The sequence below is a fragment of the Plutella xylostella genome, chromosome 19 (assembly GCF_932276165.1).
Source record: "Plutella xylostella chromosome 19, ilPluXylo3.1, whole genome shotgun sequence".
Classification (NCBI taxonomy): Eukaryota; Metazoa; Arthropoda; class Insecta; order Lepidoptera; family Plutellidae; genus Plutella; species Plutella xylostella.
The window spans coordinates 2,136,731-2,159,028 of NC_063999.1; the positions used below are offsets into that span (position 1 = coordinate 2,136,731).

A 22,298-nucleotide genomic window follows, 5' to 3' on the forward strand; every position below is an offset into this window, starting at 1 on the left:
ACTTATTGTTTGAAAGTATGGAAAGGATTACGCGTAAATGCACTTTGCTTACTGAAATAAGTATAAGTACTTTGTTTAATCATCCTATTATCCAACTAATATTATTAACGTGAAAGTTTGTACTTATGTAAGTATGGGTGAATGGATGGATGTTTGTTACTCTTTCATGAAAAAAACAGCTGGACTATTTTTTATAAATTCGCTATGTAAAAATTATAATAATATAGTAAATACAATACAGTACCTATCTAATGGCCGAATATAAAATAAATTGAAGTCCTTTCCAATAGTCTCGTTGAGCTTAGATGGATACATACTTTTATAGCTCATTCACCGATGACGGATATGTACCTAAGTTCCGAAACAGTTCCAATCAGTAGACAAGTAAGTACTTACTATTACCTACTGTCGAAGCTGATTGAATTGCCACTGATTTAATATTCGAACGGAGACGAGTCGAGCTCTCAATTGCCAGTTATCGGTCAGCCACGCTCGGTTCCACTGTTGAGCAACTACTGGCCGGAAGGACCGCATTGGACGGAATTATTCAGATAACTGCGAAACAATTGACAGTCGGACATGTGCTGCCCATCTAGGACTGCTTGAATTTGGAACTGCTGGAGATCGTCTTTTGTTTATTCCTTGACTAGTGATGTGACGCAGCGTGGTTGCATTAACGGTGATATGTGAAGTGACAAAATGAGGCCCAAGATAGGTGTTAAGAGAAAACTATCCACGGACTATGGCTTCGAGAGTTCCTGCTGTAAAAGACTGTCCATTTTGGCGTGCGCGTGCGCCGTTTTCTCGCTGTTAATTGACACTTATCAGTTCGTTGAAAGTGATTGGGATGCGGAAGCTAAAAGTGTTATGAACAAAATACAGGACGATATTCTGGCGGAAAAGATAGAGTTATATTTGTCACAGCTTAGTGAATCCACGTCACGTAGGATAAAAAGAGGAGCTATGCTTGTAAGTGAAGGGCCTCAAAATTCCTGGGACTAAGTTTAAAAGAAGCACGCGTTATACGTTACGATATCTTGTTTTATCGGCTTCTAATAAGTAACTAATTATTCATATGGCTATAACACTATGTAATATTTGTACATAATCAAAACATTACATTAAAATCTCAGTACCTACTTAATACAATAAGAAGGGCTAGCACGGGGCGTAATTAAGACGTGACAAAAGTAAGGCATTGCGCCCACTCACAGCGATAGTGACGGACGTCACGTCTTAATGGAGCCCCGTGCTATTCCTTCTGGAGAAAGTAGAAGTAGCGTTGTACCGACACAAGAAGCCAGTGATGAGAATAGAGTATTGTCTATACTTCCACCGGAGATGAAACGATTATGACACCCTAATGCTAAAGATACAGGTAACAAACCTTCATAAACTCTATAAAAACTTTCAGCAAAAGCCAGCAGCACCGCAAGAAGACAACACGGTGGCACCTCACGTGGAGTTTTTCAACCCCAAGATGAGGGCAGAGCTGGAGGAGAAGGACGCGGCTGAGATGAGAAAGACGGGAGCCAAGGGACCAGCTCCAGGGGGCGACACGTGGGTCTGGCTCACTAGCTACTCCAGGGTGCCGGTGAGTATATACTGTGTACTCCAGGGTCAGGGACAAGTGCTGGAGGTGAGGTGTGGCTGAGATGAGCAAGACGGGAGCCAAGGGACCAGCTCCAGGAGGCGACACGTGGGTGTGGCTCACTAGCTACTCCATGGTGCCAGTGAGTACTGGAGGTGAGGTGTGGCTGAGATGATGAAGACCGGAGCCAAGGGACCAGCCCCGGGGGATGGCCGACTATTTAGGCAGCGTCAATCTGTGTTAAAGTTTGTATAAGCTCAAGCCCAAATTTGGCCATACTCGATTCGATCATATTGCAGGGATTGGTTCATCAATAATTATACTTCATCTGCATATTAAATTAATGTGTCAAAAGTCAATCACTAATCCTATATTCTCGGTTATGATAAAAGTACATACAGGGTGTCCCAAAAGTCAACGTCATCCCTTAAAGGGCTGATAAGTCAGCTCATGAGAGGCCAGAATATCACAAAATGACCTTAGTAAAAACTCGATAATTTTCGAGATATTGACACTTTTATAAATTTGCTGAAAATCGACACCTTGGATCAGTTTTTTGCGTGCCGCCTGTACAAAAATCCATATTGTTAGAATGTGTTTGGTGTTGCATCACCCTGTATAGCCCAGCTATTGATCGCAGTCAAAAAAAATATCGAGTAATGCTGTATGTTTAAAAAAAACACGGTTTTCAAAGTCATAAAAGGTAATCGTATTTTTTTATAAATAACTTTGACTCTACATACTGTAAAAAAATATACCACGCAAACAAGGCACCTTATTTGAAAAGATTGCTCATTTAATGCAGTTCCCAAAATGGTATAAAACGTTGCTATTGTTTTAATTAACAAAAAAGTTATTGCTATTTTAGTACAAAACGACCTCGATGTAAAAGTGTTTGAAGGAAATTTATCTGACTGAATTTATTAAGGGTAAGTCATGTTGGAATGAGTAAAAGTAAAATAGGTGGTGTGGTCAGCCATGGTAACATAGATGACGCAAAAATAGCTAAGAAAAAACTTACCAAACTCTTATAAAACATATTTTGCGTTTTTTACACCTTATTTAAAAAAAAACAAACATTTATTGACTTTTATTTTTATTTCTCAAAATTATTTCTCAAATATACCTAAGCAGGAACTGTTCTTTTTTGATGTTGGTGCGGTGACAAAGTAATCTGAAGAAATTTTGCACCAACTTCAAAAAATAACAGTTCCTGCTTAGGTATATTTGTACTGTCTCATACGAGTAGAATTTGTGTAAACCTTAAATTATTTCTTACATTTTAGTGGTTTTTTGAAGTCGGTTTTTTAATTTTTTTAATTATTATTTTATTTAATAGTTTTTAGTTTATTTGTAATAATTTTCAATCAAAAGTAAGGTGCAAATGATACCAAAAAGTCCTACTAATCAATACGAATCATTCAAGCCTAAACACGAAGTAGTTGCTATATACCCGCTGCGCGCGCGCCGCCCCCCGGAGCCCTCCTCCATGTTCCTCGTGCCCTACACGGTGGACGAAATTCAGGCAACTATAAAACGAATTAAGAAAAAACCAACCAAAGATGCTTACGGATTTCCGTGTGACTTACTTTGCAGATTGCCCGATATAATATTAGAATGTCTTTGCAGACTTTTTAATGAGAGCGCAACCGATGGCATATACCCTTCGGCTCTCAAATTAATAAGAGTCGTCCCAGTCTGGAAGGGCAAGGGTAGCAAAACTGAGATGGGGCGTTACAGACCGATCGCACTCGTACCGGCCATCTCTAAAATATTTGAGACAGGCCTCTGCAGCAGGCTAATGGGCTTCCTGAACCGGAACAAGGCGCTCTGCTCGGAGCAGTACGCGTACTGCCCGGGGCGCTCCACCGTGTGCTGCGCGCGCCGCCTGCAGCGCGAGCTGCTCGCGCGCCTGGAGCGCCGCCCGCGCCGCCGCGTCGCCGCCGTGTTCGCCGACCTCTCGCGCGCGTTCGACCTGGTCGATCACTCCCTCATTATCGCGAAACTGGAACACTATGGCGTCCGTGGACAGGTACTGGACGTATTTAAATCCTTCTTAGCCAATAGAACACAGGTGACGGAGGTGGACGGTGAATCATCCAAGCCGCTATCGGTTGGTGACAGGTCGGTCCCGCAGGGCTCCAACGTAGGTAACACCCTCTTTGTCATCCTGATGAACGATCTGCCAGGAATCTCGGAACGCGCCACATTTCTGATGTACGCCGACGATATCTGTGCGATTGTAGATGGTAAGGATGACCTGGAGCTGACCACGAACCTGGAATCAGTCATTGACAGTCTCACTGGATGGTTTTCGGCAAATGGGATGCAGTTGAATTTGGAAAAAACCCAAGTACTGCGATTCTCCCTGCGTGGGCAGTCGTGCGGCGACGCGGCCGCGCCCGCGCTCGTGGTGGGCGGGGTGCCGCTGCCGGCCGCCGCCGCCGTGCGCTTCGTGGGCTTCACCGTCGACTCTGCGCTCCAGTGGGGCCAGCATATAGATGCCCTGTGCTCCAAACTCGGTAGTGCGTACTATGCCCTATCAAGGCTTTCCGCCACCTTAAGTAAAGAGCATATGGTGACTGCCTATTACGGCTATTTTCACTCTTTGCTTACTTATGGCATAGACCTATGGGGCGTGTCCGCAGACTGCAACAAACCATTTATACTGCAGAAGCGAGCAGTCCGCCGCGTGGCCGGGGCCCCCGCCGACGCGCCGGCGCGACCACTGTTCATCGGCATGCGCATCCTGACAGTGCCGTGCCTTTACATTTTAGAAGTCCTAAAATATGTAAAGCGCAACCCCAATGAGTTCCCAGACTTCACTTCAGGGGATCGCAGATTCGCCTCACGAAGACCTAACGACCTAAGGTCTACTGAATGCCGCTTATCTAAAACTGGAAAGTCATTGCATGTAATGGGTCCCCAGATTTTTAACAAACTTCCTGAAAATATAAAGGAAATCAGGAGAGTTACTAGCTTCCTCATTAGCGTGAAGAATCACCTATTAAAAAACGCGTACTACTCTGTGCAAGAATTCTTAGACTCATAAGTGATATCACTATGTGTGTTAAATAATAATGTAATATACTTACCTAGTTACTTTTATGACTTTAAATAATTAATTAACATACTTACCTATTATTAGTGTGTCTACTAACCATGTGATTGACTATCTATTCATTCTTTAAACATAATTATTCGAAATTTATTAATACTATAATATGTGATAATTAATTAATTTAATCTCAATTCTAATGACGTGTAATGTTTATTTATCAATAAATGAATATGAATATGAATATGAATATATACCGTTGAGGAGTTCCCTTCACTGCCTTCCGTTTCCATCATCAGATCAGCTCAAGGTCACCATCATATTTTTTTGTTATAAGAACTATATTTACGTTCTTAATTTCATTAGAATCGGTTAATATGTGCCCAAAATGGAAATTCATACCCTGTTTTTACCCCTTTACCCACCCTTGGGGGTGAGATAAAATTCTGAAAAAAAAATGGGACCACCTGGGAGCTCAACGCAATACAACAAAAAAAGAATTTTCAAAATCGGTTCATAAACGGCGGAGTAATCGGTGAACATACATAAAAAAATATATATATAAAAAAAAAAAAAAAAGATCCCGACGAATTGAGAACCTCCTCCTTTTTTTGAAGTCGGTTAATTACTCACCACATTATTATATTAAGTACATAATCAGCAAAAAATAATACTCATTAATGGTCATAATCATAATTTTGAGAGTTTGGTTTTGTTTAACAATAACTTTAAAATAAATAACAAGTAATTAGAGGTAATGTTAATGACAAACTGATCTGTCCCTTTTTTGGATACTGTGGGTGTACAATGTACATGTGTAAGCGTTTTACTTGTACAATATCACACATAAGCATTACTCAGGAATGTACGTTACCATGCGCTACATTTATGGGGAATGTGGAGTTGCTATAGTCCACTTTTTTCGAGAAAGATACTCAAAATGCGTTTTTTATTAACTGTGACAACGTTGTCTCTTTTCCCACTCCCGGCCCCACCACCTATTTTACTTTTACTCATTCCAACATGACTTACCCTTAATAAATTCAGTCAGATACATTTCCTTCAAACAATTTTACATCGAGGTCGTTTTGTACTAAAATAGCAATAACTTTTTTGTTAATTGAAACAATAGCAACGTTTCACACCATTTTGGAAACTGCATTAAATGAGCAATCTTTTCAAATAAGGTGCCAGGTTTGCGTGGTATATTTTTTTTACAGTATGTACAGTCAAAGTTGTTTATAAAAAATACGATTACCTTTTATGACTTTGAAAATCGTGTTTTTTTTAAACATACTGCATTACTCGATATTTTATTTGACTGCGATCAATAGCAGGGCTATACAGGGTGATGCGACACCAAACAAATTCTAACAATTTGGATTTTTGTACCGGCGGCACGCAAAAAGCTGATCCAAGGTGTCCATTTTCAGCAAATTTATAAAAGTGTCAATATCTCGAAAATTATCAAGTTTTTACTAAGGTCATTTTGTGATATTCTGGCCTCTCATGAGCTGACCTATCAGCCCTTTAAGGGATGACGTTGACTTTTGGGACACCCTGTATATCACCGTATGATATGACCATCCTAAATCTTAATCCTTCCTCATCTTTCTCACCCTGATTCCAGTACAAAGTGGTGCAAGGGTTCTGCAAGGCGACTCAGGACTACTGCCCGCCGGGCGTGCAGGGGCCCAAGGGTCCCTCTGGCCCGCCTGGACCGAAGGGCGAGCGCGGGGACGCGGGCGCTCCCGGCGCCAGCGGACAGCCGGGGACCAGGGGACCTGTTGGGCCACCAGGGCCGAAAGGTTTGTGAGGGAGTGCAGTCTGGGTTGAAAAACAAAGGTTTTAGTCTAGTTTTGTGTCTCTGAAAAGCTTATTTCTCGTAAGTAATTGTTGATTTGGCCTTATTTGTTATGTTACATCATGCATATCTGTCTAGCTCTATTAGAACAGACAAAGTTTTTATGGGATCTCCACTCGTCATCGTAATGTTTACAATAAAAACATGTGAACACAAATTGTTAATAATAAGACGAAATATTTCAAGAGCAAACCAATTTATAATGACGAGGTCTTTAAAAATATAGTTTACGATGGTGTGTGAACTAGAGTTCACGCCTACTTGTAGACATATAAGTTGATAAAACTCATATAAATAAATTTTAACTGTATGATCTAGGTACTTTATTTAGTGTGTAAAATTTAAATTTGAGTTACGATGAGGCTGACATATTCTCATATGAGAATAAAGCCTCTATAAATAAACGAGATTTAAAAAAAAAAATCTAGGTACTTAACTGTTGAGAGCCACTGAAATATTTTAAAAGCTTCGTAACCTATGTCTCTATCTACGTTTCCCAATTTTGTTTGTTACAATACGACCTTTATCCCCAGGAGAGCGCGGTTTCCCGGGTAACCCCGGCCTAGACGGTCGGGACGGCGTCCCGGGCGAGCCGGGGCTGGACGGCATGCCGGGGCGGAACGGCGCGGACGGCGCGGCCGGCCGGGACGGGCGCGACGGCACCCCGGGCAAGGACGGCAGTCCGGGGAAGAACGGGAAGGATGGGAAAGATGGTAAGCGAATCGATTTGAAATGGGCTGTCTTTTGACATGTAAAGCTTGATTTTTGCATAATAAGGCAGTTTCTAAGCAATGAAGCCACCTCAAAACTCTTTAATATCAAATCCATCCCAACCCATAGTCATACTAATTTATAAATGGTTTAGCGGAATGTGTCCCAGTCTAAAGTATGTAATTTATTTTTGTACTCTATTCTATCCTATCTGAATATTACAACGTTCTTCGCGCAATAAGACTTAAGTATGTTTTTTTAACTCTGAGAGTAACTTCTCAATTATCATTTCCAACAAACTTTCCAAATGTACGGTGGCCTGCGCCTAAAAGTATACAGGCGGAGTTTTGAAAATAGCGATCTCAAGCTCACATGCTGCTCAAGCACATCCACATAAACACCACTGCTACACACATCACACACAACACGTCCTCGGATTTATAACAGATGTAGCTGTCCCTTCATCATCAGGGATCGCTATTTTAAAAACTCCGTCTGTATACTTTGAGGCGCAGGCCACCGTACCTTCCTTTCAACCTCACCTTTTTCATTTCAGGAAGGCCCGGAGCCCCCGGGCCGCCTGGTCTCCGCGGGCCTAAGGGCGACCGCGGGATCCAGGGTCCGAAGGGAGCACGCGGCAGTGACGGCAAGGACGGAACCCCAGGCAGACCAGGGCTCTCCATCTACAACTACACCAGGGAGAAGGAGCTGTTTATACCGCCTACTTTTGCACGTACGTTTGGGTAAAAGGTGCACGTACGTGGCTCCGTAATACTTATATTACCGAGCCACGTACATTATCTTAAGAATGGACGGGGGTGGCCAGCGTAGAACAGCTGATGCGCTTGGCGAAGAATAGAGAGGAGTATGTAGAGCTGATCGCCAACCTCCAGTAGTGGAAAGGCAGATGGATGGAAGATGCTGTAGATGGATTAATGGTTGGACTAAGGAGGGATTTCATCAGGTTACATAAATATTCTTGAGTTTTGAGTAAGTAGGGTTTCTGAGTTACATTTAGCTTAAGAAGACCCTCTTTCAGCTTATCCAATTTGTAACGTTATGGTGAACTGTATAAATAATGGTGATTACGGCAATTTCAAAATCAGATGGCACCAGATATATGTATGTTTCATGAAAAAGACCGAAAGTCAGCCTACCTATCTCAGCTATTGGAACACCCAGGCTTGCTACTCCAGTTTACTCGGGAGCTAGGCTGGCTGAGCTGAAATCAAGGGGATATGTACAAAGGTTCCACTCGAGAGAGCCACGTACAGGATCTTCACCCCCTACCAGAATAGAATAGAATAGAATAGAATAGAAGACCGAAAGTCTCGAGCTCATAATAATATCTACTTCAACTCCATTGCAGAGGACCACACCCGTGTGATAGTTCGGGAGGGCGACACCCTGCGGCTGAGCTGCAACCCCATGGGCAACCCTGAGCCCACGGTCGAGTGGCGCCGGACCGACTCCAGCGCTATCATCCAGGTCAGTTCTTAGTTGACGTGGATGAAGGTTGGAAAACTGATAATGGCGGTGATAATGTTGTAGTTTTTATTACAAAATATGGATTAGAAGAAGGGAAATGAACTGATAAGTCCATGATTAAATGCAAAGAGGCAGGGACCACGAATAAGCAAAAAAGAATGTACCTACCTAATTATAGTTTTGAGGCAAATGTTTTAACGCCTTTTTCAGCAGTGATATAAACACTTTGTGCTCCAGTATACTATTCTATCAGACCTGAGAAACCTTTAGCCTTCTTCCTCATTAATTCCTGCTCGCTACCAGCAGGTGCTTCTGGTCTATCCCTTTTCAGTGTGAAAGTATATGCTCTTAAAATTGTCAAGTCATCATCCCGACCACCCACGCCCCTACTGCTGGGGCACGGGTCTCCTTCCAATGAAGGAAGGTGAAATTATTTCTGGTGACACTCCCAGGGCTCCTGGCGCGATGCCTCCGTGAAGGGGCACCTGCTGAGCATCCCCAACGTGTCTCGCTGGCACACCGGCCGCTACGCCTGCCTGGCTAACAACGGGATGCTGCCCGCCGCCAACCAGACTACTGATGTGGAGATACATTGTGAGTTGTATACAGGGTTTTTAAAAAGGTATAGGAAACTGAGAGGGGGCAATCAGTCGACGTAGGGGGTCATTCTCTACGTTGGAAACTCGAAAAAAACTTACATCCTGAATCATCCACTTTCTGCTTACTATACATATGTATACAAGTAAAGTAAAGTTTACTTAAATAAGAAAATTGTATGAAAATGGTAGCCGTTGCAGAAAGGGATCAACGGGATAGCATGTATTCTTCCGCCCTTTTCATATTCATTCATACATAATACCTATATTTTGACCCATTTATCAATTTCTTTCATAATTTGATTAGTTGGTACTTAGTTATTGTTATTGAAGATTGATTTTTTTTTCCAGTTAGTCCCTACATTCGTGTCGCCAATAATATCGTCTACGTGTACAACAAAACTGCCAAAGTTGAGTGTGAAGTGAGTACCATTATAAAACTAGCATGGTAGGATTGGTATAGGTTAGAATAACACTTGTCAAAAATTTGGAATACAGCAGCTACCTCAACTAAGTACCTACCTACTCCTCTTTTATTTTTAGGCATGAGCCTAAAGAAAATTTTCTGTGTTCTGCTGTGGTTTTTAAAGAATCTTCTTAGAAAACAACAGTAAAACTTTAATTCCATTTTTCTTTTAACGCCCTAATCCTCAGGTGCAAGCGTGGCCGGAGCCAGTGCTCGCGTGGGAGACCGACGGGGTGACCCTGGAAGGATCCCGGTACCGCACCGAGGTCTCCTCAACACAGGTGCCGTGGCGCTGGATCATGCGGCTCGAGGTGCCCGGCGTGTCCAGCTATGACCTGAAGCAGTACAGCTGTGTGGCCAAGAACGAGCTGAATAATCAGACCGTGAAGGGGCATATTCGGTTGATGTGTAAGTTTTAGGAATAGTTCATCATCAGCACATCATATAAATATATCTGCTCATTAGGACATAGACTCATCTTCATCGTCATATGCACGTAATTAGCCACTGTTGAACAAAATCACTCTGCCCTAGTGGACAGAATATAGCCTAACGATTCCCTATGTACTTTATAATTTGTAATCTTGTAATTCGTTGTTATGCCAATGCCATCCACAACCTAACCTCTTGAAAGCTATATAAAAAAATAGCCCTTATTCCCTTTTTAACTCAAAAAGTTTACAGCTTATATTTATACTAGCTGTTTCCGCGAGCTTCGCTTCGCCTTAAAAAGTTTTCCCGTGGGAATTCCGGGATAAAAAGTAGCCTATGTTCTTTCCCAGGGTCTAGACCGTATGTATACCAAATTTCATTCAAATCCATTCAGTAGTTTTGGCGTGAAAGAGTAACAGACAGACAGACAGACAGACAGACACAGTTACTTTCGCATTTATAATATTAGTTAGGATAGTTAGGATTAGGATAACATTTTACCTAATTTTACTTGCTAACATTAGTTAGTTATCGTGCATATTATTTTATAAAGTTAAATTAGTATTAATTTCAATATTGACTTGCAAAGTTTATATCTTATATTTATAGTATTTTACATAATTTTAGCTTGCTTTAGTTAACATGCATAATTATAAAGTTAAATTAGTATTCATTTCAATATTTTATTCATTGTGATATTATTTTATTATAATAGCTACTATTATTGTGTTTTAAAACATTGTAATAATTCTATTGTATTATAACTGAAGTATTTGCGGGTTAGCTTAGATAATAATAAATAATAGAAATATGTAATTGCTTGTTTGCCGCCATTTTATTAGTAGAGTGACAAGAGGTGACCATAGACTACATAGAGGATGACCATAAACACATCATTCCTCCACCTTTAATTGTAAAAATAAAATATAACCTAAAAAAACTTGTATACAAAAATATCATAGAAAATACTGTATAGAAAAACATGCACCTAATAAAATAACTAGCCACTTATCATGTCTCATCGTTATGACACATCTCCCCAAAGTCGCGAACAGTCGTGGACGTTCAACCGCCTGATAGCGGCCAGTTATCCGCCGGGCGCGTCCACCGCGGCCGCAGCTGAGTCGCGCACCGCCTCGCGGCACACCGCCTGCTCCCTCCACGCACAGCGAGGGCCTCGGCCTCTGCTGCATACCGTCTGCTGTTGATGACTGCGGAACTTTCCTTCTTAGTGATTCAGCGGCCTGGCGCGCCTGTCGCACTCGCCGCCGCCTGCTGATCCACATCCGAAGTCTAGGGAAAGTATGTTGGCCGATTGCTCTTCGGGTATCTTCGCCGGTAGCTGATCGCGCGCCGGTCTCGTGCCTGTCGCTCGGTCCCGCCGCGCCTGCCCCTGCCGTCCTCGAAGTTGCAGTGAACCGCGAGCCTCTCGCCTCGCATCTCTCGCCCACTGCGCACTGCTGCCATTTGAGACTTGCCCACATACTTTATTAATAATTTCGCCCCCCGCCAAATAAACTTATTCACCTTTCACCCGTGGTGCGTAAATTTTATCCGTCCTCGTCGCCATTGAAGTATTTGCGGGTTAGCTTAGATAATAATAAATAATAGAAATATGTAATTGCTTGTTTGCCGCCATTTTATTAGTAGAGTGACAAGAGGTGACCATAGACTACATAGAGGATGACCATAAACACATCAATAACTCTTTCCTTAATCTAGGGGTACCCATTGTTGGGTATAGGCTTAGAAAGCTAACCTAACCAATAGGCAATCATTCTAGGCAATCATAACCACAACAAAGATTTATTATTTTCCTAGCTTCCAAGCCGGATGGCCGTATGTGAGATGTCCCCCATATATGATTATTCATCTGTTTCATCCCTCCAGACCCAGGTCCAGACCAGCAGGTGCAAGTGACCCAGCCCATGGAGTTCGGCTCCCGCCCGCCCACGCTCACCTCCTACGAGGAACTCTGTCAGGTTCAGCACTGCCCCTCCTGCCCCAGGTGTGATAGAGAGAAGCTGCTCATCACCACTATGAACGCTACCGCGGGGTACAAGCCCAGGAGGAATACTAGTAAGGGATTTAGTTTGTCTCTCTTTATGAACAGCTAAAAATCTAACTGCCCACTGCTGGGCATAGGTTTTTTGAAAGGAGAACTTCAACACTGGAGTTATAGTTATGGCTCTACAATCCGATGACTAAAGTCGGATAAGCGGGCAATCCGTTTGCCTGTTAGTGCTCTACATTAAAAAACGTGTCTCTTCCAACGGTTATTACTTCTTCGGCAGATAAATAATAATATGATAAGTCCACTTCCACTTGAGCTTCCGGATTTTGAGGGCCATGTCGATAGCCTTATACATATGTATACCTACCTATTCTATTCTATTCTATTCTCTGTGGGGGTGTAAGTACCTGCACCTGGCTCTCTCGAGTGGAACCTTTGTGCATATCCCCAAGGTCTAAACTGCCTTCCTAAGCTTGGACCATTTTCCCACCACGCTGGTCCACTGCGGGTTGGTGGGTTCACATATCTAGATGTGCTAAATCTAGATATGCAGGTTTCCTCACGATGTTTTCCTTCACCGTAAGAGCGATGGTATACATTGTACTTTAGTTAAAAGAACTCATTGGTACATGTCAGCGCCGGGATTCGAACCCGCATCTCTTGGGTGAGAAGCGGGCGCTTACCCGACTGAGCTACCACCGCTCCATACCTACCTAGTTCTCTAAAACTTTATTTACCTACTTAAGTATTTGTTTTAGATTGCCAACTCTATGCTATTGGAAAGCCAGTGTATCATCGTTACAAGGAGGAGTTATTCGGAGCTTGGATGAGAGATGCTAATGCCAATGACAACCAAGTAAGAACCGAAGATTTTAAATATTTTATCAAGATACTTACACCCTTTCTTTCAATATTTTCTTACATACCTTTTTGGTATCAGTATGGTTGCCCATCGGCGCAGCCCACCCGAGGGCATAGTCTAGTGATGCTTTACGACCCAATCATTTTATGATATCAGTGAACATACCTCTGTACATTATAAGTGGCTGTTTATCTTGAAACCTGTATGCTACATTTTACTTACTTTTAGTTCTGTTGAGCTTATGGCTACAAACATTCTTCGCCACGCCCTATCTTGAGCCGCCTCCTTCACTTGGGCCAACAATCTTAATTTTCGCTTCCACGGACCTTCTTTCTAAATTCTGATATTGAATAAATTTTCTCTTTTTCACCAGCGAGAGAAGTTGTGGACCACTGCGGAGAACGACGTGGAGCGTCTGCGCGAGTACCGGAGCAAGGCCAGCTTCAAGGCGGACCACGTCGACGAGTTCCACAAGCTGCAGAAACCGTTCTTTGTGAGTTTGAAGCTGCTTTTATAGCGAGAAAACTTATGGTTAAGTTTTAATGTGGGTGTCTCTGTGTCTACCTATGATTAGGTCCAACTGTGAGATGATTTCATTGACAGGGTTACGTTAAAAGTTTTAATAACTGTCGGAAGTAGGTAACAGGTTTTTAACTTGAAAAAGATGTTTGTGATTAGCGTCAAACAGCAGCTTAGAAATACCTACTTGCCTCAACAACGAAAGGTTTAAAACTACTCTCAAACTTCATCCATCAGATGTCATCATCCTTTTGTAGGTACCCTAATTAAGTTGTAATGTAGAATTTATAATTACTTCTCGGTGTACAAATAAAGACTCCTCTATCTCTATCTATCTTAATTACAAGTAACTTGACTTCAGCTACCGTACCACCACCGACACCAATCCATAAGCAGCATCGCGAGCCTGTCAAACATCAGTCAGATCCCTATATGTTATGTCAGATTCGACAAGCAATTGACGCTGCTTAAGAAATTGACAATTTCTAATTTTCGGTGGTAGAAACCCCACAGTTATAATGTTCCATAATATTTCCAGGGCAACGGGCACATAGTGTACAGTGGCTCGTTCTTCTACCAGGCCAACGAGTCCGGGCACCCGGGCGACATCGTCCGGTACGACCTCACGCAGAGCCGGATCAAGTCGGCGCACCTGCCGCAGGCCAGCGGCCGCTTGTACGCCGCGCAACACAACCAGGTAGGGTGGAGGTGGCTATTGTGGTCACAGCTGTAACATTATTTCTTAAAGTTTAGGCTGTAAGTTATTGTTCATTGCATGTTTCTTCGTGTTTGTACATAGTTTTTTTTTTTATAAAATCAAATACCTAGATTGTCAGGCAAAGAATATAAGAGAACCGACAAAAACACACTTATTTATTTTGAGATCGCGATGTTAGCGCTTTCAGTGTTGCCACCGAAAGTAAAAAAAAAGAATCCACAATATCTGGATATATTATTATGTAGGTTATCCTTATACCTATTACTCAATCATGGTTTTTCGCATTTCTATCTTCTTATTGAGTTAGGTCGTTACTGTACTAAAGGTGCGATTGTATAAAACCGTGTTGTATACAATTCCTTTTTGTTGTGAACAGGTTGACTTCAGTGCTGATGATAATGGTCTTTGGGCAATTTACGCCATTGAGGGATCTAATAATACTGCTGTTGCTAAGGTAATTAAGTACTTCAATCAATTAATTTGCATTTGAATTCATGTTTCAACACTATCCATATTAACTCATGTATTTTTATTTTTCAGCTAAGCTTTGACCCTAATAAGGTAAGTCATTTATAATTTTGAAATACTTAACTAAGGTAGAGAGTCCATATTTCGCGGTATTCAAAATGGCGTCCTTATTTCGAGTTATATTTATTTTCATGATTATTACTCATTTTAATAGGTTTGGATACTCTAAAATTACATTTAATCGTTCATTATCTTTAACTGAAACTACTTGATGTAGTAAATATGTTTAAAATTGCCTAAAATTACTAAAAACTCATGTAATGTGCCGTGAGGGCGACGCCGCCATGTTTTTCATACAAACGCGACCCAGCTTACGTAAGGCCAGCCATATTTAATAATTGTGTTTTTTAATATTTATACGACGTTCAACTTTGTAAATAGTTTATATTTAGTTTATTATATTCTTATACTTACATTAAATTTAAATTTTAACTCTTTTTAAACTAATTTAACCCCTTTAAACTCAAAAACAAAATACCTCGGTATAATGGCCTGATTTTTATACGTTGTTCCTAACTCCGAGGTACCCTCGGTATAAGGAAAAATACTATGTCATAATTTTTAGCTTATAACTTTACAAATAATAACATTTAAAGTATATGCTTGATTACATAATAATAATGATAAACGTGACAAGCTTATAACCTAATTTGGCGGTACAAAATATCCTCTAGGAATCTTAATATGACAGGATAATTGTTGACGCAAAAATCATGTTTACCTAGAAAACCTTAACTTAGTATGTATATTTGAAATGATAAAAAACAGTGTTATTTTATCGCTATTTACGTAAGTGATACATATTTTTACCAATATTGTATGTAAGTATGATTTGAGTAACATATCTATGTTGTTTCTAAATCGATAATTTGATAACTCGAAATATAGATTATTAAAATACTTGTTGAACCCCTAATATGGAGTATGACATTTTACATAGGTACCTCGGAAATCGGAATATGACTCTACATCACACCTTTGCAGTGTCATCCGATGCCGTCATCAAACCATAAAATCAAGATGAATTAGCGACTTTCTTCCTAAATTTAAAAGGGGTCTGGATTGCCTGACTTTACAAAACTACTACTAGATACTACTTATTACTCTTTATAAAAGAAGAAAGAAAGAAATTTGTAGACGTAAAACTTTATTTGGGTGAATAAAATAACACAAACGACGCTTGAGTTTTTATAACACTTATATATATACACAATTGCCTAATTTCCTTTCTGTATTTTATTTCCATTATCCTTCTACTTCGTGGTCTGATGGCCGTTGTAATATTGTTATCCCAGAATTCCCAGATAAATGAATGTCCTGTATACTGCATTTTCATGTTTGGTTTAGGGGTCTGGTTGATCTTTTCATTTTCTTGTTGTTGTCACTGAAAAATAAAGTAAGTAGGTAAATGGTATGGTTAGTTGACAGAATTAAGCTTATCCTTATAAGTAGGTACCCATTTTCACAAAACTTAGTGAGTTTAGAAACGAAAACGCTAGAACAAAAACCTAGGTTAGTGACTAAACTGATGCCAAATTACTGATAAAAATATAAAAATATTTCCATTTTACGTAATTTCCTAAAATAATTCGCACACAAGCTTACCTTATCGATTTTCCAATTGCATATTGCAAATACAAACATAATAATTTAATAAAAGATGTTTGTTTTCTAATGTAAAGACTTAACAAAAATACTTTCAAAGTATAGCGGCAAACTTTTCGGCGGAAAATTGAACATGGCGCCGGCGCGCCTCCAGTCCAGCGCGCATGCGCCATAGAGATGTACCTAGTGCAATATTCCTTGCTTCCGACCTATGCTTGAATGAAAAAATAATCGATGCTGGATCGATTCCTGGGTAGATACTTTTATTATAATCATATTCGTTAATGGTAAATACATTAGGTACTCATCGGAAATTAATACTGATAAGGTATTTGTGCTTTTGTAGTATGTATTCGATACTTTTCCTCATCCCTTACACATCTACTTTTATTACGTATCATCAACTATTAAACATTTAAGTAAGAACATAAAATATCGTGGAAAAAAATTTAGACCTTACTTAGATAAAAACTATAGATAAAATGTTTAAATCATTCGAGTTCAATAATCGATTATATTCGATTACTGTCACTATTTCATCAATTTACCCCATCTCTACTCTATTATTATTTTTTTAATCACTTGGCAAAGTCCATAGATCATCATAGAAGCATTATGAATATTTTTTCTAGTCAATGTTACCAGTTGCAATAATGAATTATGAAAATGTTACATAAATAATAGAAATTATCACGAAAACCATTATAAATGGAGAGTATTTAATTCTTTTCATTATTTTCAACTACTATTTAGAATTATATAAATTTATTTGGAGTACTTTAAGGTTAAAAAAGTATATCGATATTTTCTATTGTAATTTCCTTACGTTCATGGCCACACTCATGGAGCCACTGACAGGACTAACTCGGAATATGGAACAGGCTACCTCGGTATATGGAAGAAACCATAATCCTACCTCGGTATTAGGGTAAATCGACATGTGTAATAAATTATATTTTTTTAAGTATAATAAATGTGTTATCAATGAATCTGTGTTAAGAAATATAAAATTTAACGTATATTCTTACAGAAGACAATATTTCACATCAATATTGATGGTTACAAATGCTTATTTTTCTTACTTACTTTCAAATGTTGTGATTTACCTCGGAATATGGACGCGTTACCTTACTTGTCATATTATCATTAAATAACATTATTTATTGTATTCTTTCAGGATGATTTGAACATCGACTATATCTGGAACATTTCTCTGAATCATAGACAGGTCAGTCTCTTTCGATAGAGTTGGTAAATACTTACAAGGTGTGAAGAATGACAAAATAAAAAAAAACTACATTCACAAGCTTTAAAAAATCTTTCCTAAAAAAGTATGAAACAATGGTGCCCTTTTTTTCAAGCGTCTAGTGACGTTATATTTTCAGATTATGTTAGTTTTATTAAAACATACATAGGTAAACAACCTATCAATCTAACCAGTTTTTACCCTAACCACCAGGTCGGAGAAATGTACATAGTATGCGGAGTGCTTTACGCCCTAGACTCTGCCACGGAGCGGGACAGCAAAGTGACCATCGCCATCGACCTGTATCTGAGCAAACCTGTTGAGGTCAATCTCTCCTTTACTAACCCTTTCCGGAAGACCACCCAACTAGGGTACGACCATACTCATAAGGTTCGTAATTTTTTTGTACACTTCTAAATTAATGTTGAAATTTACTTATATCCAGCCTCTATTCTATTCTATTCAATTTTCTGTGGGGGTGTACAGTACCTGGTTTTCTCAAGTGGAACCGTTGTGCATATCCCCAAGGTCTAAACTGCCTTCCTAAGTTTTGACCATTTCCCACCACGCTGGTCCACTGCGGGTTGGTGGCCTTTTCGGTGCTGAACAACACACACCGCTATTACTTATAAGTTTATATTATATAAGGGTTTTCTTTTTTTTTCTGTTTGCTTTGTTTTAGCTATTTGTTATTTTACTTTCTTTTTTTTTGTTTTTTGTTTTTGTGTATTTTTTTTTCTTGTGTATTTTTGGTGTGTGCTGGTGCTGGACACCGAATAAAGAATTTTTATCTTATCTTTTTATATAATCTAGATGTGCTTAATCTAGATATGCAGGTTTCCTGACGATGTTTTCCTTCACCGTAAGAGCGTTGGTATACATTGTACTTAAGTTAAAAGAACTCATTGGTACATGTCAGCGCCGGGATTCGAACCCGCATCTCTGGCGTGAGAAGCGGGCGCTTACCCGACTGAGCTATCACCGCTATCCAGCCTCTGTACACCCATCATGTCTTTCTATCTAGATATATATCGTGGAGAGCTGATACACTCATTAAAATTTAGTCTGTTGGGTAAAATTTCAAGGTGCTACTCTCATCTAAACTAAGTCTTAACAAAAAAAACAATTTCAGGAGCTGTACTCTTCAGACCGTGGAAACCAGCTGACGTATCCAGTGCGGTACAATGAACTGCCCGGGCCCTGAATAATGCATATTGTTCAACTTTATCGATAGGATTCTACGCCTAATATTTTCTTTGTAAACTTTTTTGTACAATAAATAATGTATTTTTGTATTCTTCATTCTCTTCGTGATAGGTGAGTGGTGAATGTTTAGTAGAGGTACCTCAGAATTTTTAATATTCCTACCAGTGCCACCTAGGCTTTAATTTTTGAACTACATCGCCAACTCTCGGTTATCTTTTGCTCCACACAAGCCTACAAAATTTACTTTGGACGTAGACTTACCCCCTTATTCATAGAGAAGTTACAGAACGTTTTAACTAATAAACTGTTTTGTCCCTCTCCGACAAAGAACAATTTGTTCTTTGTCGGAGAGGGACAAAACAGTTTATTAGTTAAAACGTATTGTAACTTTTCTATGAATAAGGGGGATAGCATTTTACACTGTAGCAGTCGTAGATGGCGTTTCTTGCGTTTAAAATATGTTTTCAAGTATTTTGATTATTATTTTTTTACTTTTGTAAAGCAGAATTAATCAATCGGAGCTGATATATTATTATGGCCAAAAGGGTAAAACTTTCTTAATTTGTTTTTTTAATAATATCTAGATGATATATTATGATATTCCATTACACAGTTGAACCCACTTCACGCGTTTTTGTCGCGCATATATTGGATTTCAAGTCTCATTATCTGTGAATATATCTGATTCATCTGATTTTCATTCAATCTCGTAAGAGGTTGTATTTTACTCTTTAGGCGTTCATATAGCTATGTTTTTATCGATGATATAATCATTATTATCAATGGAGTGTACAATAATACTATACACTTAAGTATATCCTCTCCTCTATTACCTAATTACAATGGATATAAAGGGATCATACTCATATTAAAAAAGTACAGCTGGATCATCGATACATAACAACAACGCTACTGTCAGTTACTGTTAAACAATGTGTTCAGAAATATTTTAATCTTGCAAAAAAGGTTAAATTAAAAATTTAACTCAGCCTAAGCAACGGAGCGACGACGCTAGCTGCAAACACCGAGCGCAGCATTTATATTCCGAATCTCAACAAGCATGGCGGCGGCTGCTCTTAACAAAACGCTCGGGAGGCGCTCAGTATCCCATCTCAGCCCCCTATTTTTCGCCACAATGGCCAGCAATACATTCCGTGACTTGGCAAAAGTTGATGCCGTGGAACTTGGCCCCTCCATGCGATCAATACGTGCGCACAGCGCCATCTAGGCGTCATCGCGCAGCCAAATTGCACTTTAATAGTTCATTAGAGCCAACGAAAATGGCGGGGACAGTTTAAATTCAGAACCCGCTATCGATTCGGGGGTGTATTTCGGTAGGTTTGCAAAAACGGTTATGGCGATCGTTAGTTTTTAGTGGAAAATTGAGCTTTGGCTGGTGGGAGATGTTGTTTAGTTAACGATGGAAGCTGATAGTCGCGAATAAATTGGAGCTTAAAAATAAATTCAACACACCGGAGATGCAGAATATTGAGGAACTCTATGGGAAAACTTCAAGACAGTAACAATTAAAATATAAAATTAAAAATAAGCACAGCAAAAACAGAGTTTTAACTTACCTTGCACTTGTTTGAGTCAAAAAACAGTTATTTATATATACAAAAATTCTAACATTTTGTAGGTAGAGGTGGAGTACCTACTACCTACCTCTAAAATATGACACATGAACATGATAGAGAATTAATTTAATAAAATTTTACTGAACATGCAAAACCCCATAACATAATGAGGCCAGTGTCGATGGTGGCAGTCACCTGCGTTTAACATTTCATGTCCCCCCCGTCCACCCCCACCCCCAGCCAAATGAATGAATGATTCAATCAGCTCACTCGTCAATTTCTCAACAAATTGATCGATAGCTCTTCGTGGTAGAAGTTTGATGTATTTTTTTGTAGGAAATAAAATCAGATTCGGTAGTATTATTAGCAGAGCTTGTGAATAAGTTTTTGGGTTCATGTTTATGGCGAAAATTGGTACATGGACCCTAAATTTATTAAGTAATACTTATGAATTTTATAAAATTAAGAAATAGATAAGTACCTATTAAAAAAATATAGATAAGTATACAGATATAATTCTCTAGGTGGGTACATAGAATAATAGTACTTACATACACACTTACGCGTGGTTAATGGTAAGTACCCATCTATCTTATTTTTATTAAGTTTATGAGTACCATGCTATTTTAGTAAGTATTTGCTTATATGCTTCTTGACTGTTCTTTTGATCATGAAGATCTCAAATTTACAGGCACGTGCAACGTGGTACCTGTAACAAAGTTAATGTAAAAATGGATCTGACCCAGACGCGATGTAAATAGAAAATAGGTCTCACAGAATCGGTATGAGACATTATATTTATACCTAGTTAACTCTACATATTAAATTTATGGTCGAATATCTAGAAATATTACTGAATGCTATTGAATAAGTAAGTACGTAATAAGTAATTACTTTGTGTGTTAGAGATACGAATAAATGTTTGCATGTTTCCACCCAGGTTATAATGTTGTCTAGTAAATAATATGGACACTTCATGTTTGTCCCTCATCCTAACTAATATTATAATGTTACTCTTTCACGCCAAAACTACTGAACCGATTTGAATGAAATTTGGTATACATATGGTCTAGACCCTGAGAAAGAACATAGGCTACTTTTTATCCCGGAATTCCCACGGTAAAACTTTTTAAGGCGAAGCGAAGCTCGCGGGAACAGCTAGTTTTTCATACTTTAGATCGCGCATGATACACGTAGAGTATCTACTTATTGTGTGTGATGTAGGACTGTAGGTACCTAAATTTAGGTAGGAATGCTAGCCGGAAAAACTGCAATTCTGAATAATATTATTGTCGACTCCGAAGCCTAATCTACTCACGAGTCTAGTTACTTATTTGCATCAATCAATGGAGGTATTTATTCATGATTGACATATTATCTCTACAAGTTCATTCTTAACCTGTATACCTAGTGCGATAATTCATCATTGTGAGTTAATTTATTCCCATAATGAAACAAGTGAGCAATTACCCTCTACGCTTCACACGGCATATATTTTTTCTCGGAAAACTCCAACCAACCTAACAAATATGAACGTTAAATCACATATTTTTTTGAAAGATTTTTTCGATTACCGAAGTTTTACAGTTTTGTAGGCTATTTTAGAATTTTAGGTAGCTGCTATGAGAGCTAAGCTAAACACGGATTCGGAGTAACGAGGGAGTTACTGTGAGATTAAGGAAGGTTGTGGAAAGTGTTGAGGGGCTCCTAGAGAAAGGGCTATGTTGTCTTATTCCTATATCCAATAGAGGGAGATAACGGGCTCCTGATAAATTTGGAGGACATCGTATTTGGGGTCGTGGATTAGGAACCTAAGT

The 22,298-nt window shown here is 39.5% G+C and overlaps 1 protein-coding gene across 1 annotated transcript; it reads left to right on the plus strand.

Moving 5' to 3' along the window:
• Positions 1-499: 499 nt before the first annotated feature.
• On the plus strand, positions 500-18,993 carry LOC105392278. The gene is made up of 18 exons (XM_048627870.1): positions 500-969; positions 1,415-1,594; positions 6,280-6,457; positions 7,047-7,226; positions 7,781-7,957; positions 8,594-8,712; positions 9,165-9,306; positions 9,660-9,730; positions 9,963-10,182; positions 12,097-12,285; positions 12,979-13,076; positions 13,456-13,575; positions 14,140-14,298; positions 14,696-14,773; positions 14,860-14,880; positions 17,630-17,680; positions 17,912-18,088; positions 18,831-18,993. The coding sequence occupies exons 1-18, from the start codon at positions 700-702 to the stop codon at positions 18,900-18,902; spliced, it is 2,502 nt and encodes an 833-aa protein (XP_048483827.1). The 5' UTR covers positions 500-699; the 3' UTR covers positions 18,903-18,993.
• Positions 18,994-22,298: the final 3,305 nt, after the last annotated feature.

What these genes read in the sequence shown, in the direction of transcription:
- LOC105392278 (XM_048627870.1), top strand. Translation starts at nt 700, where the DNA reads ATGAGGCCCAAGATAGGTGTTAAGAGAAAACTATCCACGGACTATGGC. An exon ending in ACTCCAGCGCTATCATCCAG is followed by an intron (nt 8,713 to 9,164) that starts GTCAGTTCTTAG and finishes TGACACTCCCAG; the next exon opens with GGCTCCTGGCGCGATGCCTC. An exon ending in CTGCCAAAGTTGAGTGTGAA is followed by an intron (nt 9,731 to 9,962) that starts GTGAGTACCATT and finishes CCTAATCCTCAG; the next exon opens with GTGCAAGCGTGGCCGGAGCC.